This window comes from Phalacrocorax carbo, chromosome 5 (genome assembly GCF_963921805.1).
Source record: "Phalacrocorax carbo chromosome 5, bPhaCar2.1, whole genome shotgun sequence".
Taxonomy (NCBI): domain Eukaryota; kingdom Metazoa; phylum Chordata; class Aves; order Suliformes; family Phalacrocoracidae; genus Phalacrocorax; species Phalacrocorax carbo.
In genome coordinates this window covers 52,602,611-52,619,339 of record NC_087517.1, presented here as the reverse complement: position 1 = coordinate 52,619,339, position 16,729 = coordinate 52,602,611, and the positions used below count along the sequence as shown (strand labels likewise).

General features: G+C 40.1%; 1 protein-coding gene across 1 annotated transcript in view; it reads right to left on the bottom strand.

Moving 5' to 3' along the window:
- Positions 1-15,901: 15,901 nt before the first annotated feature.
- The window catches only part of LOC104044366 (mucin-5B), a 44,090-nt gene continuing 43,262 nt past the window's right edge, over positions 15,902-16,729 (bottom strand). The window contains exon 47 of the mRNA XM_009504182.2: positions 15,902-16,245. Coding sequence (XP_009502477.2) covers positions 16,071-16,245 — 175 coding nt within the window. The 3' untranslated portion in view covers positions 15,902-16,070. The remainder of the gene's footprint in view (positions 16,246-16,729) is intronic.

Genomic DNA, 16,729 nt, shown 5'->3' with positions numbered 1-16,729 from the left:
TATTGTGGACTGCATTCAATCCTATTGTACACAGATAGGAATTGATGATAAAATTATATTGTTTGAACAAATAGCTCACTTCCTTTGCAATAATTTTACAATTGTTAATGTATTAATAATTATAATAATGTGTTGCATTTATAATAGCACCTTTCTTCACCAAGAATCCTAATGTTCTTATGAAATAAAGTGATTGTACTGTGCATATGCTATGTTAACAGAAAACATATCTGACATCACAGCAATGCCTATAAATCGTGCTTTAAAACATAAGAAGCTTAACTTTCCTACCAATCCACTGCATTTTCCGTGCTCTTTTTACTGTTAAATATCCCTCTGCTGATTCCTCTATAGAGTTTATAAAATGTTTTCCACCAAAATAAATGTGTAAGGAATCTGCAGCATTAGGCAATCTTCCTAGGGAAGCTCTTAATTTCTTTTCAGTGCTGCAGCCATTCCAGTTAAGTTTAACTTCACTTGATTTTTGAAAAAGCAAGGCAAATTCAGTGGCAGAAAAAAGACTTCTTAATGAACAATTTCAGTGGTTCCATTCAGCCACTGCTGTTGACACTTAGGGTGTGCAAAAAACATGAGGTAAGCTCTCTTTGCCCAGTCCTGAGTGAAGCAGGAAGGTGCATACGCTTTTTAGTCAAGACAGGTATGTGAGGTCAGCCCTGTGAAAAACACTCTTAAAAGTAGCTCATGCTGCTTAATGTCATTAGACTATGCATCCTGGAAATTTAGGCTAGGTATCTCAATTAAAAATAAATAACAATATGTATATCTTTATGTCGATGAACTAACAGAAGTCCTCTTGATTCAGTAAAGACAGACAGGCTTGCAAGGCTCATATAGTTTTGCTTAGGTCCGCAGGGACGGTAGCATCAGAAACTAAAACATATGGAGAATTGTTTAACAGAGCTGGGTATTTCTTTAAATCCGAAAGTAAAAACTTTCCAGTACAAAGTTAATATGAATGATTCCTTTTTCTGTTACTGTTCAGGGGTTAAACACAAATGCTTCAGAGGAATTTATTAGGAACCGGACAACTAAATCCTTTCCACCATGCGTGGCACAGAGCCATAGTAAATAGAGTATGTTGCATCACCGCCTTCACTGCCTCAACATCTCTGAGCGATGGGGATAAGAGCACAGAATCTGTGCTGCTCTCCAAGAATGCTGAGAAATCTTTTTTTTCTCACTTAGGATCTGTGAGTATATTATTACTATCCTCATCCTCATCGTCATCCTCATTATCAGCCAATGTAGATAGTAGAAGCAGTCAATACTGGCACTGCTTACAAGCCCAGTATCAAGATATCACCAATCTCTGTTCTTCTTGGTATAGACTTTTATTTGTGATCTTACAGTATGCTAATTGTATCTATTGGCCCTTTTAATCATGTCTAAAGATCAGAAAGTAGGAAAAAGAGAAAGAGTTACAATCACCCATGATGAAAACAATGTCAGAAGAAGAAATCAAACTGCATTTCTTAAAAACAAAGTCTAGAAATTATTTTTCCAGTAAAACCAAAAGAAAACCTAAATCTCTTGTTGCCCAAGCATGGAAAATGGCTATTCATTAGGTAAGTTAATAGTTAAAAGAATGAGGGAAAGACTGTATTAGCTAAAATGTTTTGTGCATGGGTGATATAACAAGCTTTCTTTACCGGCCAGATATAATAACAGTACAAATCATAAGAAGGCCCTGCCCTATGAGTCAACAAACTGACAACATGGTTATTATTTACCAGTTTAGAACAAGAAGAAGCAAATGATTTGCCTACAGGAGCTGAAACTACAGGGCTAATATGGGTATGCATACTGGGATACAGCCAGGATGCCACGTCATTGGTACTTCTATATCTATGAAGAACTACTATAAATACTGTATTGTCCACAAATAAGGAAGAATTGTAAATGTTGTCCAAGATTCCCAATTATTCACAGAAGGCATATGGAGGCTTAACAGCAGCAAATACATGCCTTTTGTTTCAACTGTTATCAACTCTTGTGGGTTATGGAAAAGGTGGTGGGTTTGTGCTTGATGCTTTATAGGGCCAATAGCACAGCCCCTGTCTTCCAACCCTTCCTGCTTCTTTTGAGCATCTCATGCTAGGACTGACACTCACTCCCTGTATGACCCTGTTATCCCAGAATAGGTGTACTTTGTAGATGAAGGTAATTCAGAAAAAAAAAAAAAGCTTTCCAAAACTGGAAAAGTGTCTTATTCTAAATTGACTTTGTGCCCAGCCCACTCAATTCCCAGATAAGAGAAATCATCCAGGAAGCCAATCACTGATGAGTAGCACAATTTAAATTCATATACACACCCTTAATCCAAATTCATTTCCATAAGGAGATAAGCTTTCGGTAAATTCACTAATCAACCAGTATAAGTAAGTGGAGAAAGCAGAATGGGAGGTGTGGTTTCACTACTGAGTTTATTTTCCAGGATTTACATTTAAGTCAAAGGTAAAATGAGAGGAGTGCTCCCATAGTAGTTTCCATCAGAAACAGGCTTTTTTAACAAGCCAACATTTGTTGATAAACTCAATTGAAAAAATAAACTGAGAACAAGACATAAAATGGTTGCAGAATTATAAACAATCATTGAAAAGGATGGGCTGAATATAAAGGAAAGGAAAAATAGAAGTGACAAACCTCACTAGGCAACAGCTCTCCCAAAGCCAGGGGTGTCACTGGAAGAGGTTTTATTGTATACTTGAACCATTCAGGACATTGGGTGATGCGCAATACATCCAACAAGCTTAAAGGCAAACCCTCCAGTAGCTATCCTGACATTGGTCTCTGCTGAGATTCACCCTTGGTGGGTCATCAAAAGAAACTGAATTCTTCTTAAAAAAAATATGAATCTTTAGTAACATCACTGGGAGAAAACATGAATGAAGCTAGTTTCTTAGGAAGCCCATTTCTTAGGAAGCTTATTGCACAGGAGCATTTCCAGATTGTGAATCCGAGGTACAGTTTAAAAGGGAGGGGATGGGTCCATTGTCTCTGCAACTAAGTTGCTTCTTTAAGTCTGGGTCATTTTTACAGGGAAGCAGTGGTCCTCGTCTAGCAGACCTGGATTTGTCTCATTACTGCCTTATTAGCATCTCAGATGAACATATTAAGAGTCTTGCATCAATACCTTTTTGCAGTGTTGGCCCTTGTCCACTGTATGTGTTTTGAACGACAAGCCACAGGACTTCTCCAGACCCCATGTAGATCATCTGCTGCTCCCCAGGTAGCTCCTGTCACACTAACATTGCAAATTTACTGAACTCTTTAATTTGTTCACCTTTGACATGAAGGTCACTGGTACGTGGTGAAAAAGACTCAGGGTGGGACATGGATAGGAGGAATAAAGTCTATAGTGCCTTAAAAACCATTCAAAAGCTCTTTTTTAGTTACAGAACGTAAAAGTTTTGTCTGGCAGCACTTTGTCCTGTTTTCAGTAATGCAATGACTTTAAACTGTAGCTGCTTCCTTGTAATTAACTAAGCACAAAAGCTGAACCCATGGAAATTGTATGGTAAACACTACTGCTTACTGGTATACCAGAAAGAATAACGAGGGCAGAGACTGCCATGTGAAAACCTATGCAACACAATACACTGTATTTTGGGGTGATTCCATTGTTCTGCTGTTTGATTTAGGGAGAAATTCTTGCTTTTGCCAACAGAGAAACAAATCTTGTCCTGCCATTATGTTTGGGTCCCTTTTCACCTCTCCTGCGTACAGTGTTTGCTGAAGTCTGCCTGGCCAGTTAAGCAGGAGGTTAGCTGTGCTGCAGCAGACATATGGAAAGCAATTAAATGATTTATTACCTCTATTGAACATGGGTTTTGAAAAGCAAACATCGTGCAGTACAAAAACACCACTAGTGACACACAGCAGTTTGCTTCACTAATGTTTTCCTTTGGGGCCTCCCAAAGGATGGCAGAATACCACTAGAGTAACACTTGGTCCCACAGGATATGCTATCCTGAAAACAAAATATAGCTGAGCTAGGATGAAGCAACTTTTTTGCAGTATGAACATCCAAGAGAGTTTGAATTTGTGACAGTGACTTTCAAACAAGATGTGAACCATGAAACAGAGACAGTCTTACAAACCTCCACAACTCCCTGCCAGGCACAGTTAAAAAAAAACAGGTCACTTGACTTAACTTCAGGCTTTGAGATTGGCAAGTTCATGGTGAAGAAGGGGTCACAGATAAGATAAGGTGACATTCAGTGACATTACTGCAATTATAATAGAAAATACAAAGCTAATGTTAAAAAAAAAGTGTGGGAGCTAAGTAAAGAATGCTAGCTCAGGATGTAAGCTACATTAAATGCTAAGCCTGGCAAAGGTCCTGGACATGCCATTTCAGCCATGATTTATGTCAAATAATGTACTGAAAGCAAGAGGATGAAATTTAACTTGGCTCTCAGGCGTATACAGAAATACACCAACCGTCAGAAACATGTTCAAACAGGCAATATGGACTTTAATGTGCACTAAAAGCACCAACATGGCCCTCCTGACTTGTGCCACTAAAACTCATGTCCCTGGTCTACCCACAAAATTTGTTAAGAACCTCAAAGTGGAAGAGAGTTCTCAGGTCACCAGATCCTGCTCTTGTATCTAGAAGGAATCATATCAGTGAATCTCTCATAAATGTACAGATATTTACCTAAAACCAAATAGGTTTTTTGCCTTTGCCATTTCCTAAGAAAAATTGTTACTTTTGATGGCTATGAACTATATATGATTTCAGATTAAGGAAGAAAAAGCAAATACCTCTGTTAAACCTGTTGATTATTCCACTCTTCTTGTATTGGCTTTCTGGGTGCAGGTGGTGTGTGCACCAAAACATGCAAATTGGCTCTTTATCCTTCACCTGAAAAAGCTCTGCCAACATCTTTTTGGTTCTCAACAAACATCCATATTTACAGAGAGAAGGACTACGGTTTCAAGTAGGAGTTAGGGGAACTGCAAGACAGGATACATGAAATAGCAGGATTGGTATACAATCAGATGGGTGTAGTATTAATAAATCACAGAATCACAGAATGGTAGGGTTTGGAAGGGACCTCTAGAGATCATCTTGTCCAACCCCCTGCTTGAGCAGGGACACCCAGAGCAGGGGGCACAGGAACGCCTCCAGGTGGGTTTTCAGTGTCTCCAAGGAAAGAGACTCCACAGCCTCCCTGGGCAGCCTGTGCCACTGCTCTGCCAACCTCACAGGAAAGAAGGTTTTTCTCATATTGAGGTGGAACTTCCTGTGTTCCAACTTGTGCCCATTGCCCCTTGCCCTGTCATTGGGCACTAATGAAAAGAGCCTAGTCCCATCATCCTGACACCCACCCTTTAGATATTTATAGGTATTGATGAAATCCCCTCTCAATCTTCTCTTGTCCAGGCTGAACAAACCCAAATCTCTCAGCCTTTCCTCATAAGGGAGATGCTCCAGCCCCCTGATGATCTTGGTAGCTCTCTGCTGGACTTGCTCAAGCAGTTCCGCATCCTTCTTAAACTGAGGGCCTCAAAACTGGACACAGTACTCCAAATGTGGTCTCACTAGGGCAGAGTAGAGGGGGAGGATAACCTCTCTTGATCTGCTGGCCACACTCCTTTTAACGCTTCCCAGGACACCATTGGCCTTCTTGGCCACGAGGACACATTGTTGGCTTATCTAATGCTTGACTGTAGACAAAAGTAATTTTTTTTTTAATTAAACATTTTTAAAAATAAAATTGTTTATTTGAAGAAGTATAAGCTCTCTCTTCACACCATTTCTTTATTGTCTCTCTGATGTTCTGTTGACTTCAATGAATTTTGTTCTGGCTTATGTTGGCCTAAGCAAAAATAGTAACACCTGCAATAGAAACATAGGTTTGTTTCAAGTGGACTTAAAGGGTAACACAGTCGGCAGTACTTAATATTTTCTCTATACATGCATATGTTATGCTAAAACCGTTGTAAAGTAATCCATAATAAGACATTGCATAACTGATGTAAATATATTGAGAGAATGCCATTAATAATATGACTGCACTAGACCCTGGTGGAAGCAGAAGGAAAAAAAAAAAAAGACTATCAAAATACATAGTAGGAAATCACAAATTATTTCTTAAAAAAAAAGAAAAAAAAATTAGGAATAGTTAAGCATAGCCATAAGGATTATAAATAAAATTCTCATAATGTCAAATATTTTGACATTTAATTAAACAGAAAGCCATCAAGTAATTTATCTCCAAAACTGGTTTAAAAAGAAATTATCTCCATGTTTCCCTTAAATCCAAAAATAATTTCCAGTAAATCAATAAAATGTTTACCTAGCATTGACATATGGTCAACTGTGGCATTTTTTCTTTAAAATTTCACCTCTGTGGTTGCAGTTTATTCTAATCCTCTATCAAAACATGAGAAAGCATCTCGGTACTTTTAGGTGTAACATAGACTTTTGGGTTTTAATTTGTTCTGTTAATAGCTTCATAGTATTGATTGTGCTCTCTAGATATTGTAAAGGGAAGATCAAGGCCTGCCAGAGTGAATGAAATGGCACTTTATAAATTTACATTTCTGGAATGCCTACAAACCCCTGGTATAATTTAAAAGCCCGCGCACAAATAATATTATGTATATAGAAGTATAGTAATCTAATCTAAGTCAAACAGTTTCAAAAATATTCACTTCTGGATTTTTTCACCTTGGCAATTTGCAGGCAATCTGAACCTGCAAAAGGTTCAGACCAAGCAGACCAAGGTTGTCTTCTGACACAGTATTGCAAATCTTCGCTCAAAGAAAACCAGGGTTTATGTAAAATAAATAAGATGCCATGCTGAGTATTTGTAGTGAGCCCAGGAGTAATAATGTCACTGAAGGGGAAAGACAAATTTGCAAGAAGTTTCTGTTCCAGTGATGCAGTTATGCATGAAATTTCTTAACGGCAGAAATTACTACAACTTGTGGTTACCTTGCTAATAATTTTGTGCGACAAAAGCCTGCAAAAAGGCTGACACCAGCTGCAAGTTAAACAACTAGTAAGCCAGCTGGTGTGGCCTGGCAGATTAGACAGAGAGGCCCAGAGAGCAAGCAAGGAGGGATTTTTGGTGGTGGTGGTAGGTACTGGAGTGTTTTCCTCCACCTAAGAGGGATGCAGAGCACTGCCATGCTTTTCACTGGTCTTTGTGTTTATTAAAAATAAAGGCCCACAAGGTAACCTTTACTTATTTTCAGTTTGGTGAAAATAACTGTTGTCTGTCGCAAGTTCTGTTAAAGAGTGTGTTTCTATAGGGAAAAACACTTAGAATCATAGATTCATAGAGTGGTTTTAGTCAGAAGGGACCTTCAAAGACCATCTAGTCTAACAACCCTGGCATGGGCAGGGGCATCTTTCACTAGATCAGGTTGCTCAAAGACCTGTCCAACCTGACTTTGAACGTTGCTAATTATGGGGCATCCACAGCTGCTCTGGGAAACCTGTTCCAGTGTCCCTCCACCATTATAATAAAAAAAATCTTCCTTTTATCCAATTTAAACCTATCTTCTTCCAGTTTAAAAAATGTCATCCCTTGTCATGTCACTACAGGACCTGGTAAAAAAGTCATTCTATACCTTTCTTATAAGCCGACTTTATATATTGAAAGGCTGTAAGGTCTCCCCAGAGCCTTCTTTTCTCCAGGCTGAATGACCCTAACTCTCAGCCTCTCTTCATAGGAGGGGCGTTCCAGGCCTCTGATCATTTTTGTGGCCCTCCTCTGGACCTAACAGGTCTGTGTCTTTCTTGTGCTGGGGGATCCGGAGCTGGATGCAGTGCTCCAGATGGGGTCTCACAAGTGTGGAGTGGAGTGGGAGAATCACATCTCTCAACCTGCTGACCTTACTTCTTTTGATGTAGCCCAGGATGTGATTGGCTTTCTGGGCTACAAGTGCACATTGCCAGTTCTTGTGCAATTTTACATCGACCAGTATCCTCAAGTCCTCTCTGCAGTGCTGTTCTCAATTTCTCATCACCCAGTCTACATTGATACTGGGGAATGACCAATACTTGCAGCAGCCTAAAGCAGACCCTCTCAAAGAAGGGGAGAAGGGTCTCCTTTCCTGGGAGTAGCTGCACTGGCTTAGCTGGGAGAGGATTTGGGAGGGGAAATGAATCTAACCAGAGTGTGAAAGATATGGGACAAGCCTAGAACAGGAGTGCAGACAGGGAGAGGAGTGGGAGCTTTCTGTAGCTGAGAGCAGACCCAAAGCCAAACTTCAGAGGCAAGGGAGAGAAGGAGGCTTCCCAGGGTCCCTGAAGAAACCTGGCAACCCCAGTGGTGCTGGCAGGGGGTGGATTGCGGGAAAGGACCCACTCTTCATGAACACAGCTGACAGAGGATCTACTTAATCAAACCTTTTAAACTCAGATTCATCCAGTAGCTCTGCAGTTCCTCTGCTGACAGTCACCCTGTTGCAGATTATTATTTTGTACTCCAGTAAAATACAGCCATAGGGACTGGAAGTATCTGGGGTGGTTTTTTTGGCATGGGAGAGCCCTTTTTACTTTAAAAAAATTCCACTTCAGTAAACTGGCTGGCTAGGGATCCTGTCACACCATATTTCTGTCACATCATAACACCACGTTCAATGTCAGCTTGTATCGAATGACAGGTTAGGTTTTTCAAAGAGAGCAAGGGCTTTTCTCACTTTCAGGTTCTGCTGGTGTAAGCATATATTTCACTCTAAAGGACAGTACTGACACATCTCATGTCTCCAGCCGTAGTGCAGACTAAACACATAAGTAATTTGTACTTCCTTTGAAGAAAGCTGCGCAGACAAAGCAGGACCTGCTAGTCCAGTCAGGATCCATTAGCAACAAAGATTACATATTTCAATGTTTGCTATGTTGTTTTGACTGCAGGAACAAGGAGAAACAGTTCTTAATTACTAATAATCCCTTGCATGTATTATTAACAGATTATTTTGTTGAAATAGTTGGAGCCTGCGGTGTTTTTACAAGCTCTGTGTGCAAAGTATTCATCTTTGCTGATGATAATGAAAAACTTTGTTATTTATTGTTTTGTTAGGAAAATCTCAGACAAGGCAGCCCACTTTATAAGGGAAATAAAACCAAAACTGTAGTTCAGTTTTAAAGCTGCAATAAAAATCTGTGATTAAAAAAAAATTATTTCTGAATTATCCCAGATTGATAAATTAGGAACTAGAAGAGAATCAGTCCCAAAGCTATTAGAAACCAGAAAATTCAAAGTGATTCAGTACCAGTGAAATGTAACTATATTACGGAATCCTCCAGTATCTACAAGCAAGGGTGATATTACACAGTGAAGCAGAACTGTCCATCAAATAAAATGACTAATTTCTTTAGGATTTTTATAGAAAAGACAATTTTTTTTAATCAGAAGTGCCATGCTATCCCAGGACAAATGTCAGTCAGATAGACCTAAGACACTGTCCAGGATGCAGACAAACCCCTTTCACTGAGTATTACTCTACAGTGAAAAATCAACAGAAAAACCAAGCAGTTTAATTCTTTAGTTATTAATAAAAACATGCCAGGGAAGTCAAGCACACTCTTAAGCATTGCTCTGAAAGCAAAATAGGACACCGGTAGGAAAACTGTTTTTCTAACACATGGGGGTTTTTTTCAGATGATTTTCAAGTCATTGAGTTTGAGGGAAAGGTAAATTAATAGGCACAGCTCCTGTTTCTGCTGGAAATCTTTGCCCGACCAGTAGTTGAATGCATAATTATCCGGTTATGAAAGTGTGGATGTAGGGTGAGAATGTGCCTGAAACTGCTTTTCCTTTTACAAAGGCTATAAGGGTCATTATTATAGTCTAGTCTGAGCAGCACAACACAGGATACAAAAATGTCACCCAATCAACTACTTGCTGCTGGAAAGGCACAGATGTCTTCAGGAAGATGTCCAGTCCAATTTATTTGGTGATGGAGAACAAGCACCCACACTGGTGCCACGGGTGCTATTCTGGTTCTCTGTAAACAGCCTCCAGACAGGCACTTCACCATACAAAGCAAGCATTGCAGGCTATAAACATTCTTTGAAGGATTTCCCAGACTAGTTATTTAGGAAGGTTGTGATGAATTGTAGCCGTTCCTGAAAATTCCTGGGGTAACAGTAGAGAAAGATGGATTTATAGTATATATTGCATACCCAGGAGATCTTTACCATGCCTAATCTGAAATGACTGCATCTGAGAAAGCCAGAGAACATCAAGAGCAAACAGAAAGTGTAAGTGGACAAGCTAGTTGGGGTGCTTGGGGATGTGCAGGTATCTGCTGTGGTCCTTGAGAGAAAAAGCACTGGGGGAAAAGCTAATTGCAGTACATAAACTAGCAGCTGGTATGGCTACATTGCACTTTGGTAGCCTTTGGAACAATGCTCACTGAGGGTCAGATAAAACTCTGGTTTTAAGCCAGGTTTTTATGGCATTACGAGAAATGGATCAGCCAATATAGAAAAATGTCTGGATATGTAAAGAAGTAAAGGCAAGATGCTGTAACAGAGCGGCAATGGACTTGCCTCAAGACTCTCTTTGAATAGCAGTGCAGGGAGAGGTGGTGACACATCAAAAAAAAATTAGAGCTGGAACACAAAAGGATTTATACGCTTCTTCAGTGGCCTTTAGAAATTGAAGTTGAATCTAACTTACATATAAAACACATAGGAATGACAGCTAACTCCCTGCCTGCTAAGTCAGCCCAATTCTGAGCTCCCTTTAATTTGCTGGAGTCATGCTAAGCGACATTGGTGTAGGTCAAAATACGACTCATTCTGTGTCAGGGTTGAGAATGAGATAAGTTACTAAGGACTGCATTTAAAAAAAACAAAAGGGAGTAAAGGGAAAATTCAGAAGACCATCACAAATGTTAAAAGTATATGAGATTAAGCCCTTGCCAAACAACCTATCAAAAATAATGAAGCTGTTCCTAGCATAATTCTTATTAGAAATCATAGTGAGAGGGTCTTTCACTGAAAGTCCTGTGGATGGTTGAGACGTTCAAGGGAGGACATAGGATTGGCAGAATTTGCACTAAATACCTGGTGCTTCCAATTACAAATACATAAAATTGGTATTTAGGGCAACTTCTTACATTGCTTTAAAGGATTTAGGTGAGATAGGGCTGTACTTACCTTAGACTGCCTCTGAAGTCAAGAGAGAGAGGTAGGGGCACTTTCAGAAGACAGTTGAGCTTTCAGGCAAGATGCATAGCAATTTTCTGTAACTATATAGAAAGATTACAGTGCCTCAAGTCCTAATTTATACCTATGTTTTTTTAGGTAGATGGGATAAACCAGAGCCTACCCACCCAGACCTCTTTGATTTCTTCACTCATATCAATGGACTGAATCCTCTGGAGAATCAGTAGTTAAATAATTTTCTTTCCAACAAGGAGGATATTTTAAAAACAGGCCTTCACAGAAAGAAAGCTCAAGTGAACCAGGGATATCTATAAACACAGGGGTCAACCTCCAGTTACAGGAAGCCACTGGACAAATTCGTTTTGAACTAAAAAAAATAATTAAACTAAAGCTAGCGAGTATCAATTAAACTGACTTAAAGACTACTGATGAAAACTGGGTCTTCACACCTAGCAAAAAGTAAAGTCCATAAGAAATTACAACCTCTCTGTAGCTTCATGATCAAACCCTGGCCTATTTTTCACACAAAGCCGATTGCCTGGGTGCACGGCCAATGGGGTGGCTTTCTGAGAGAGGGATTGCTCCTGTCAAAGAACTAAATGAATGTGAGAATGGCCTCGTATAAGGTAAACTGAGACTCCATTGTTGCCCTAAGGACACTGAATAATCAGATTCTTTGAAGTTTAAAAACCAGAAAGATTTTCACAACTGATACCTTCATCTTGGTGTCTTTGGAAAATTGTCACAGTTCTTTCTCCTAAAGGATGTTTGGGATGCCTGACAAAAGCGAGTGTAGCCGCTTCAGCTTTGCAAATAGCATGTTATATACTACTGCAAAAAGGCTTTATGAATGTAAATGTTACAATCACATAAGAGAAACAAAGGCCTGCTTTTATCCTTAGATCAGAAAGGAAATATGAAAAAGGCCAAAACCATGTACTTGAGCACACGAATGTGTAGAAGAACCAGGCACAGCTCTCAGACCACCCAATGCTTGGTCTCCCCCTTACCCTTACCTGCAAGAAAACCCATTGAATTTGCCATATTATTTTCTTTTCTGGTTCATTACTGATCAGATAACTTTCCTGAGTGATATTTAGACAATTTTTTTTCATGTTTACGTTGCAACTTTCTCATTCTAACTGTTAAGCCGGTACACTGAAACAAAATAGGTGCAGCATTCTTTTAAACAATCCCTTCTGTATTAGAGGGCATTTACAGTTCACAGCCTTTGTTTCCAGCTCAAGATTCTAGATACCAGAATAGATTGATATTGATAGAGCACACTGTAGATAACACTAGAGGTCCAATTCCACAGCCATAGGATCTGCTCAGTTGAAAAGTTTGTAAAAGAGCAGTGCCTCTCCCCAAATAAAAATCCAGAGCACACCTTTAATTTTCTTTTCCTCCTTGCAAACACCAATAATTGGTAACAAAAACCAAACAAAAATTTAGCTAAACTACGTCAAAGTAGTGTTGGGAACTGACCTTTTCTAGCCACAAACCAACAGGCAAGACAGAGTTCATCTCATAATGGCAACCCAGGCTCAGAGCACACCAGTGACGTGATAAAGTGTCTTAGGACTTTTTCACCTGACACGAGGCAGTATCTCCGGCAAATATTTATTTTAGCAGTATGGGACAGTACTTCCTGGTGTGCTGCCTCAGAACTGTTCAGTGAGTGGGAGTACCATCCTCACATGATAACAGAAGAACGGCTACAGGCTGAAACCAGCTGAGCCCTGGCCCAACTGGCTCAGCTGAATGCTGGTTCTCCTATTGAAGTGGATGCCGGTGTAAAGAATTCACACAAAATGAAGAAAGAGTACTTGGAGCAATGCCACTGATTTTTCTTGAGTTACAGGAGGGAAATGTTTGACTTGCAGAGACTAATCACTAACTGGAAGAGATAGTTGGGGCTTGCCTCATATATTTAAATGCATATGTGTTACCTACAGCCTGGGGCTACAGAAGAGGGCTTGACCGTGCACACGTGAGAAGCAGCCACACAACAGCAACAGCAGGATCATAGTCAAGTAAAGCATTCACAGGGAAGCTTTTCCTGGAAGGACCTGTGTTCAACTTTGCCAGTTCATGTGGGGAGCTTGTGACAACAGCCTAAAGACGGACACACAGAGTTTAGCTGCAGCCTAGTTTGCTCTGTGCAAATGGCATGCAGAGGCAGAGCCACTCAGCAAGAAGGGCTGGCTTGCAAGTGGATCATTATATCTATTTGCTTCCTGTGTAACACTTTCCCAAGATGGAGCAGCTTTCAGGCTGATTTTTGTTTCTATGCATTTGGGGGTGGGGGGGGTAGGGGGGAAATATTTGACCCATTGACTACTGCCTCTGAGCTGAGGAAGCTGAAAGTTCTCATTAAAGAGACTTTGCCTTACTGGCTGCATCTCAACTAAATAGGACTCTACACCTGCAAACAGAGGACCAATGAGCTCACTTTAATACCCGGCCATCAGAACTGTAACTAGTATTGCACAGGCCAGTTAGATGCTGGACTGAGTGAGTAAATGAAGTGCCAGGTGTAACTGGGAATGGAGGAACATGCGAGATCTCACATGATCCTCTGTTCAAAAGCACTCTGGAGATTGGAATATGCCTTTGGTTCCAGCATTTCACTTCCCTGAAAAGTATGCCAAAAATGAACAGGAAAGTATACCTTTAAATCAACACCATTGTCAGTTTCAGTATAAAGTCTCATCATCACTAAAACACACAGGAGAACAGAAATCTAAGTACACCTGGTAAGATTAGATTGTGTTTTATGCCCTACTCCCACTTGAAGATAATGCAGAGATGGGAAAGGTTTCTTATCATATTCTTGCTAAGCCATCCTGCTGAGAATGATTGATTTGCAGGGTTTACATGAGCATGTATCTGACTGCTTACAGAGTCTGTTTATGCTTCTGTTGCTAAAAGCACTCAAGAATGATTTCTTCCCCCTCAGAGAAAGGGCAAAGAGGAAAGGAAGGAATGTCCTTTTTTATTTTGCTGCTGTTCTTTGCATTGTGAAAGCATGCATGCACTTGATTTGTATCAGTAACAATGTTTTATAGGCGAATGTGAAATCTATGTATGAGTCTTACTGTCAAGCAATTGCAGCACATGCCTTCCAAGGGAGTTGCATTGTGCTGACAGTTAACTGAATTGTTTGGAGATTCCTATCATTTATAGTCAAGCAAACTGTTCCAATCACTAGTGCAGAGGCTGGGAATGGAAGAGTTACGTTCAATTTGATAATCCTTATGGGTCGCATCCAACTTGAGGTGTTGTATTGTTCTATGATTCTGTAATTCATTACTTCAGCACAAACACCCTGTTGGATTTTGTTGCCCATGTTCCCCAAAGATACCTGCAGTGCACCTATTCCCACTGTGATCATTAGGGACACCCAGCATCTCTTTTATTGTTTATAAGGAAACAGAATAAAAATGAGGAATGAAATTCACCTCCTCCGACTTCAGCTGTCTAAGCTGGCTACCCTGGCTCTCAAAATAACCAGTGCTGAGATACTGATAACTTCCCAAGGGCTCTTACACCAGTCTTAGGCTGAGACTCCAGAAAGGAGCTGGAGAATGGGTTACTTAAAACAATCTGAGTTGAATCCTGCAGAGGCATTACACGGACTGCCCTACTGCATCACAGTGATGACCCAATAAGCATGGGGTCTCAGGTGAGAGTGGAGAAAAACATGTACCATTCAACTCCTATGCCTATTCAAATTCAAGGATTCCCACAATTTTAAGATCAGTAACACCATAATGAAACAGTAGACATGAAAGTAACATAACATCAGCTAAAATGATTTATTACAAAAAAAGGAAGTAAATTAAAGATTACTTGGGGGTCAATAGCTGCAGCATTTTAAAATGGAAAGCTAAAGGTTAATGCACTTTGTATCTACTTGCTCAGCTCAAAAGCATTCCCTTCAAGACAATTCCCAAAAGCCCACACACAGCAGGCTGCAGAACACAGCACTCTGAGAAAGTCACAGTCCTCAGTTCTCATTCAGGTCACAAAGGACCGAGTTGCTCAAGTAACAGCCGCATCTGCCTTCCTTCCGTACTCTGAAGGTATTGTTGGACCATTTTGATTCCTGTCCACACAAAATACTGTCACCAGTGCCATTGGACATGCTAGCTGGGAGTCAGCTATTTGTAACACAAATCATAGTCACATAACCAGTAGTGAGACTGAACATCTGTCTCTCACTTGACACACAGCTTAGAGTCTGATGTTGGCAAATAATTAAAAACACCAGTGAGATAAGGACTCACAATAAGGGTACAAATGTAGTAATTTTCTAGTGTATATGTAAAAAATGCTTTTACACTCCTGATGTAGTGCTCACTGTGCAGATGGAAAAAAGCACCTTGGTTTCCTCCAGTGACTCAGAGTCACAGGCAAAGTATGTTCAGAATGACTGGGGAGAAGAACACAAATGTGTCCCCAAGCTGAGCCCTGCCTCTTGGACTGAATGGCAGCTGTGGAAGTGATTGCTGTTTCCTTTCTAAGGCAAATGAAGTGATGCATGTTGTTATGGTTTTACAATGTACATTTTCTTCAGGCAGGACTTTTGAAAGGCATCAGCTGACTCTAGAGTGTCTTGTAATAAGCTTGGTTTATACACCACCATAGGATTAAAGACATTAACCACCTTGCCCCATTATCAGCCCCATGAAACAGGAGAACAAGTCCTCTTTGAAATGCAGTTTATTCTACAAACATTTAGAATAAAATCTTTAGATAATTTCCCAAACTGCATATAATACCAGAAGGAAAAAGCACAAGAGAGAAGTATAGTCATTTGAAGGTTACTCACAGCTGTTTTCTAAACTACTCACTTGCTAGGGAAGCATTAAATAGGAGCTGAAATATTTCCTTTAGTTTATGCTTATGTTCTCCTCTTGGGGCATTTTGTTTCCACACATCCACATTCATCTACATGTACATATGTGAATTGGACTGTCTTATGCTCAGAGCAAACCAGTTCCACCTTCACTTCATGACTCCTTTTTTCATGGCAGCAAATGCATTTGTGTTCCATTTCACTGGCCTCAAAGGAATACCTACAGAAATGAGATTTGCACATCAGTCTGCTGCCTGTTGTCTTCCCAAACAGAACCATATTTGCTAGTTCAAAGGGAGGTACTTTTAAGGAGCAGAGAAGCAAAATTTCCTATCTATTTTTCTCCTTATTTCCTATCTATTATTCTGCTTATTCATAACAGTCTTTCCTCAGGACACTACTAGCCGTGCAGGGCCAGATCCTCTGACACTGATGGGGAAAATCCCAGTAACTTCAGTGGATTTTGGATTAGGCCCATTCTGGCAAGACAGAAAGGAACAATTCATGAAGACACCAAAGAGCAGGAAAAAACTTGACTGGACACCAGAGCTGTTCAAAAACCACATAAGGACATGTTTAAGAACAGGTAGTTAATAAATCTGGCTACTGTCTTTTCAAAAGAACTTCTTGTCCTAAGATAAGGCACTCCTGTCATACTAAAGACGTTTAGTCACATTGCTAATGACTGCTGTTCTGCACACTCA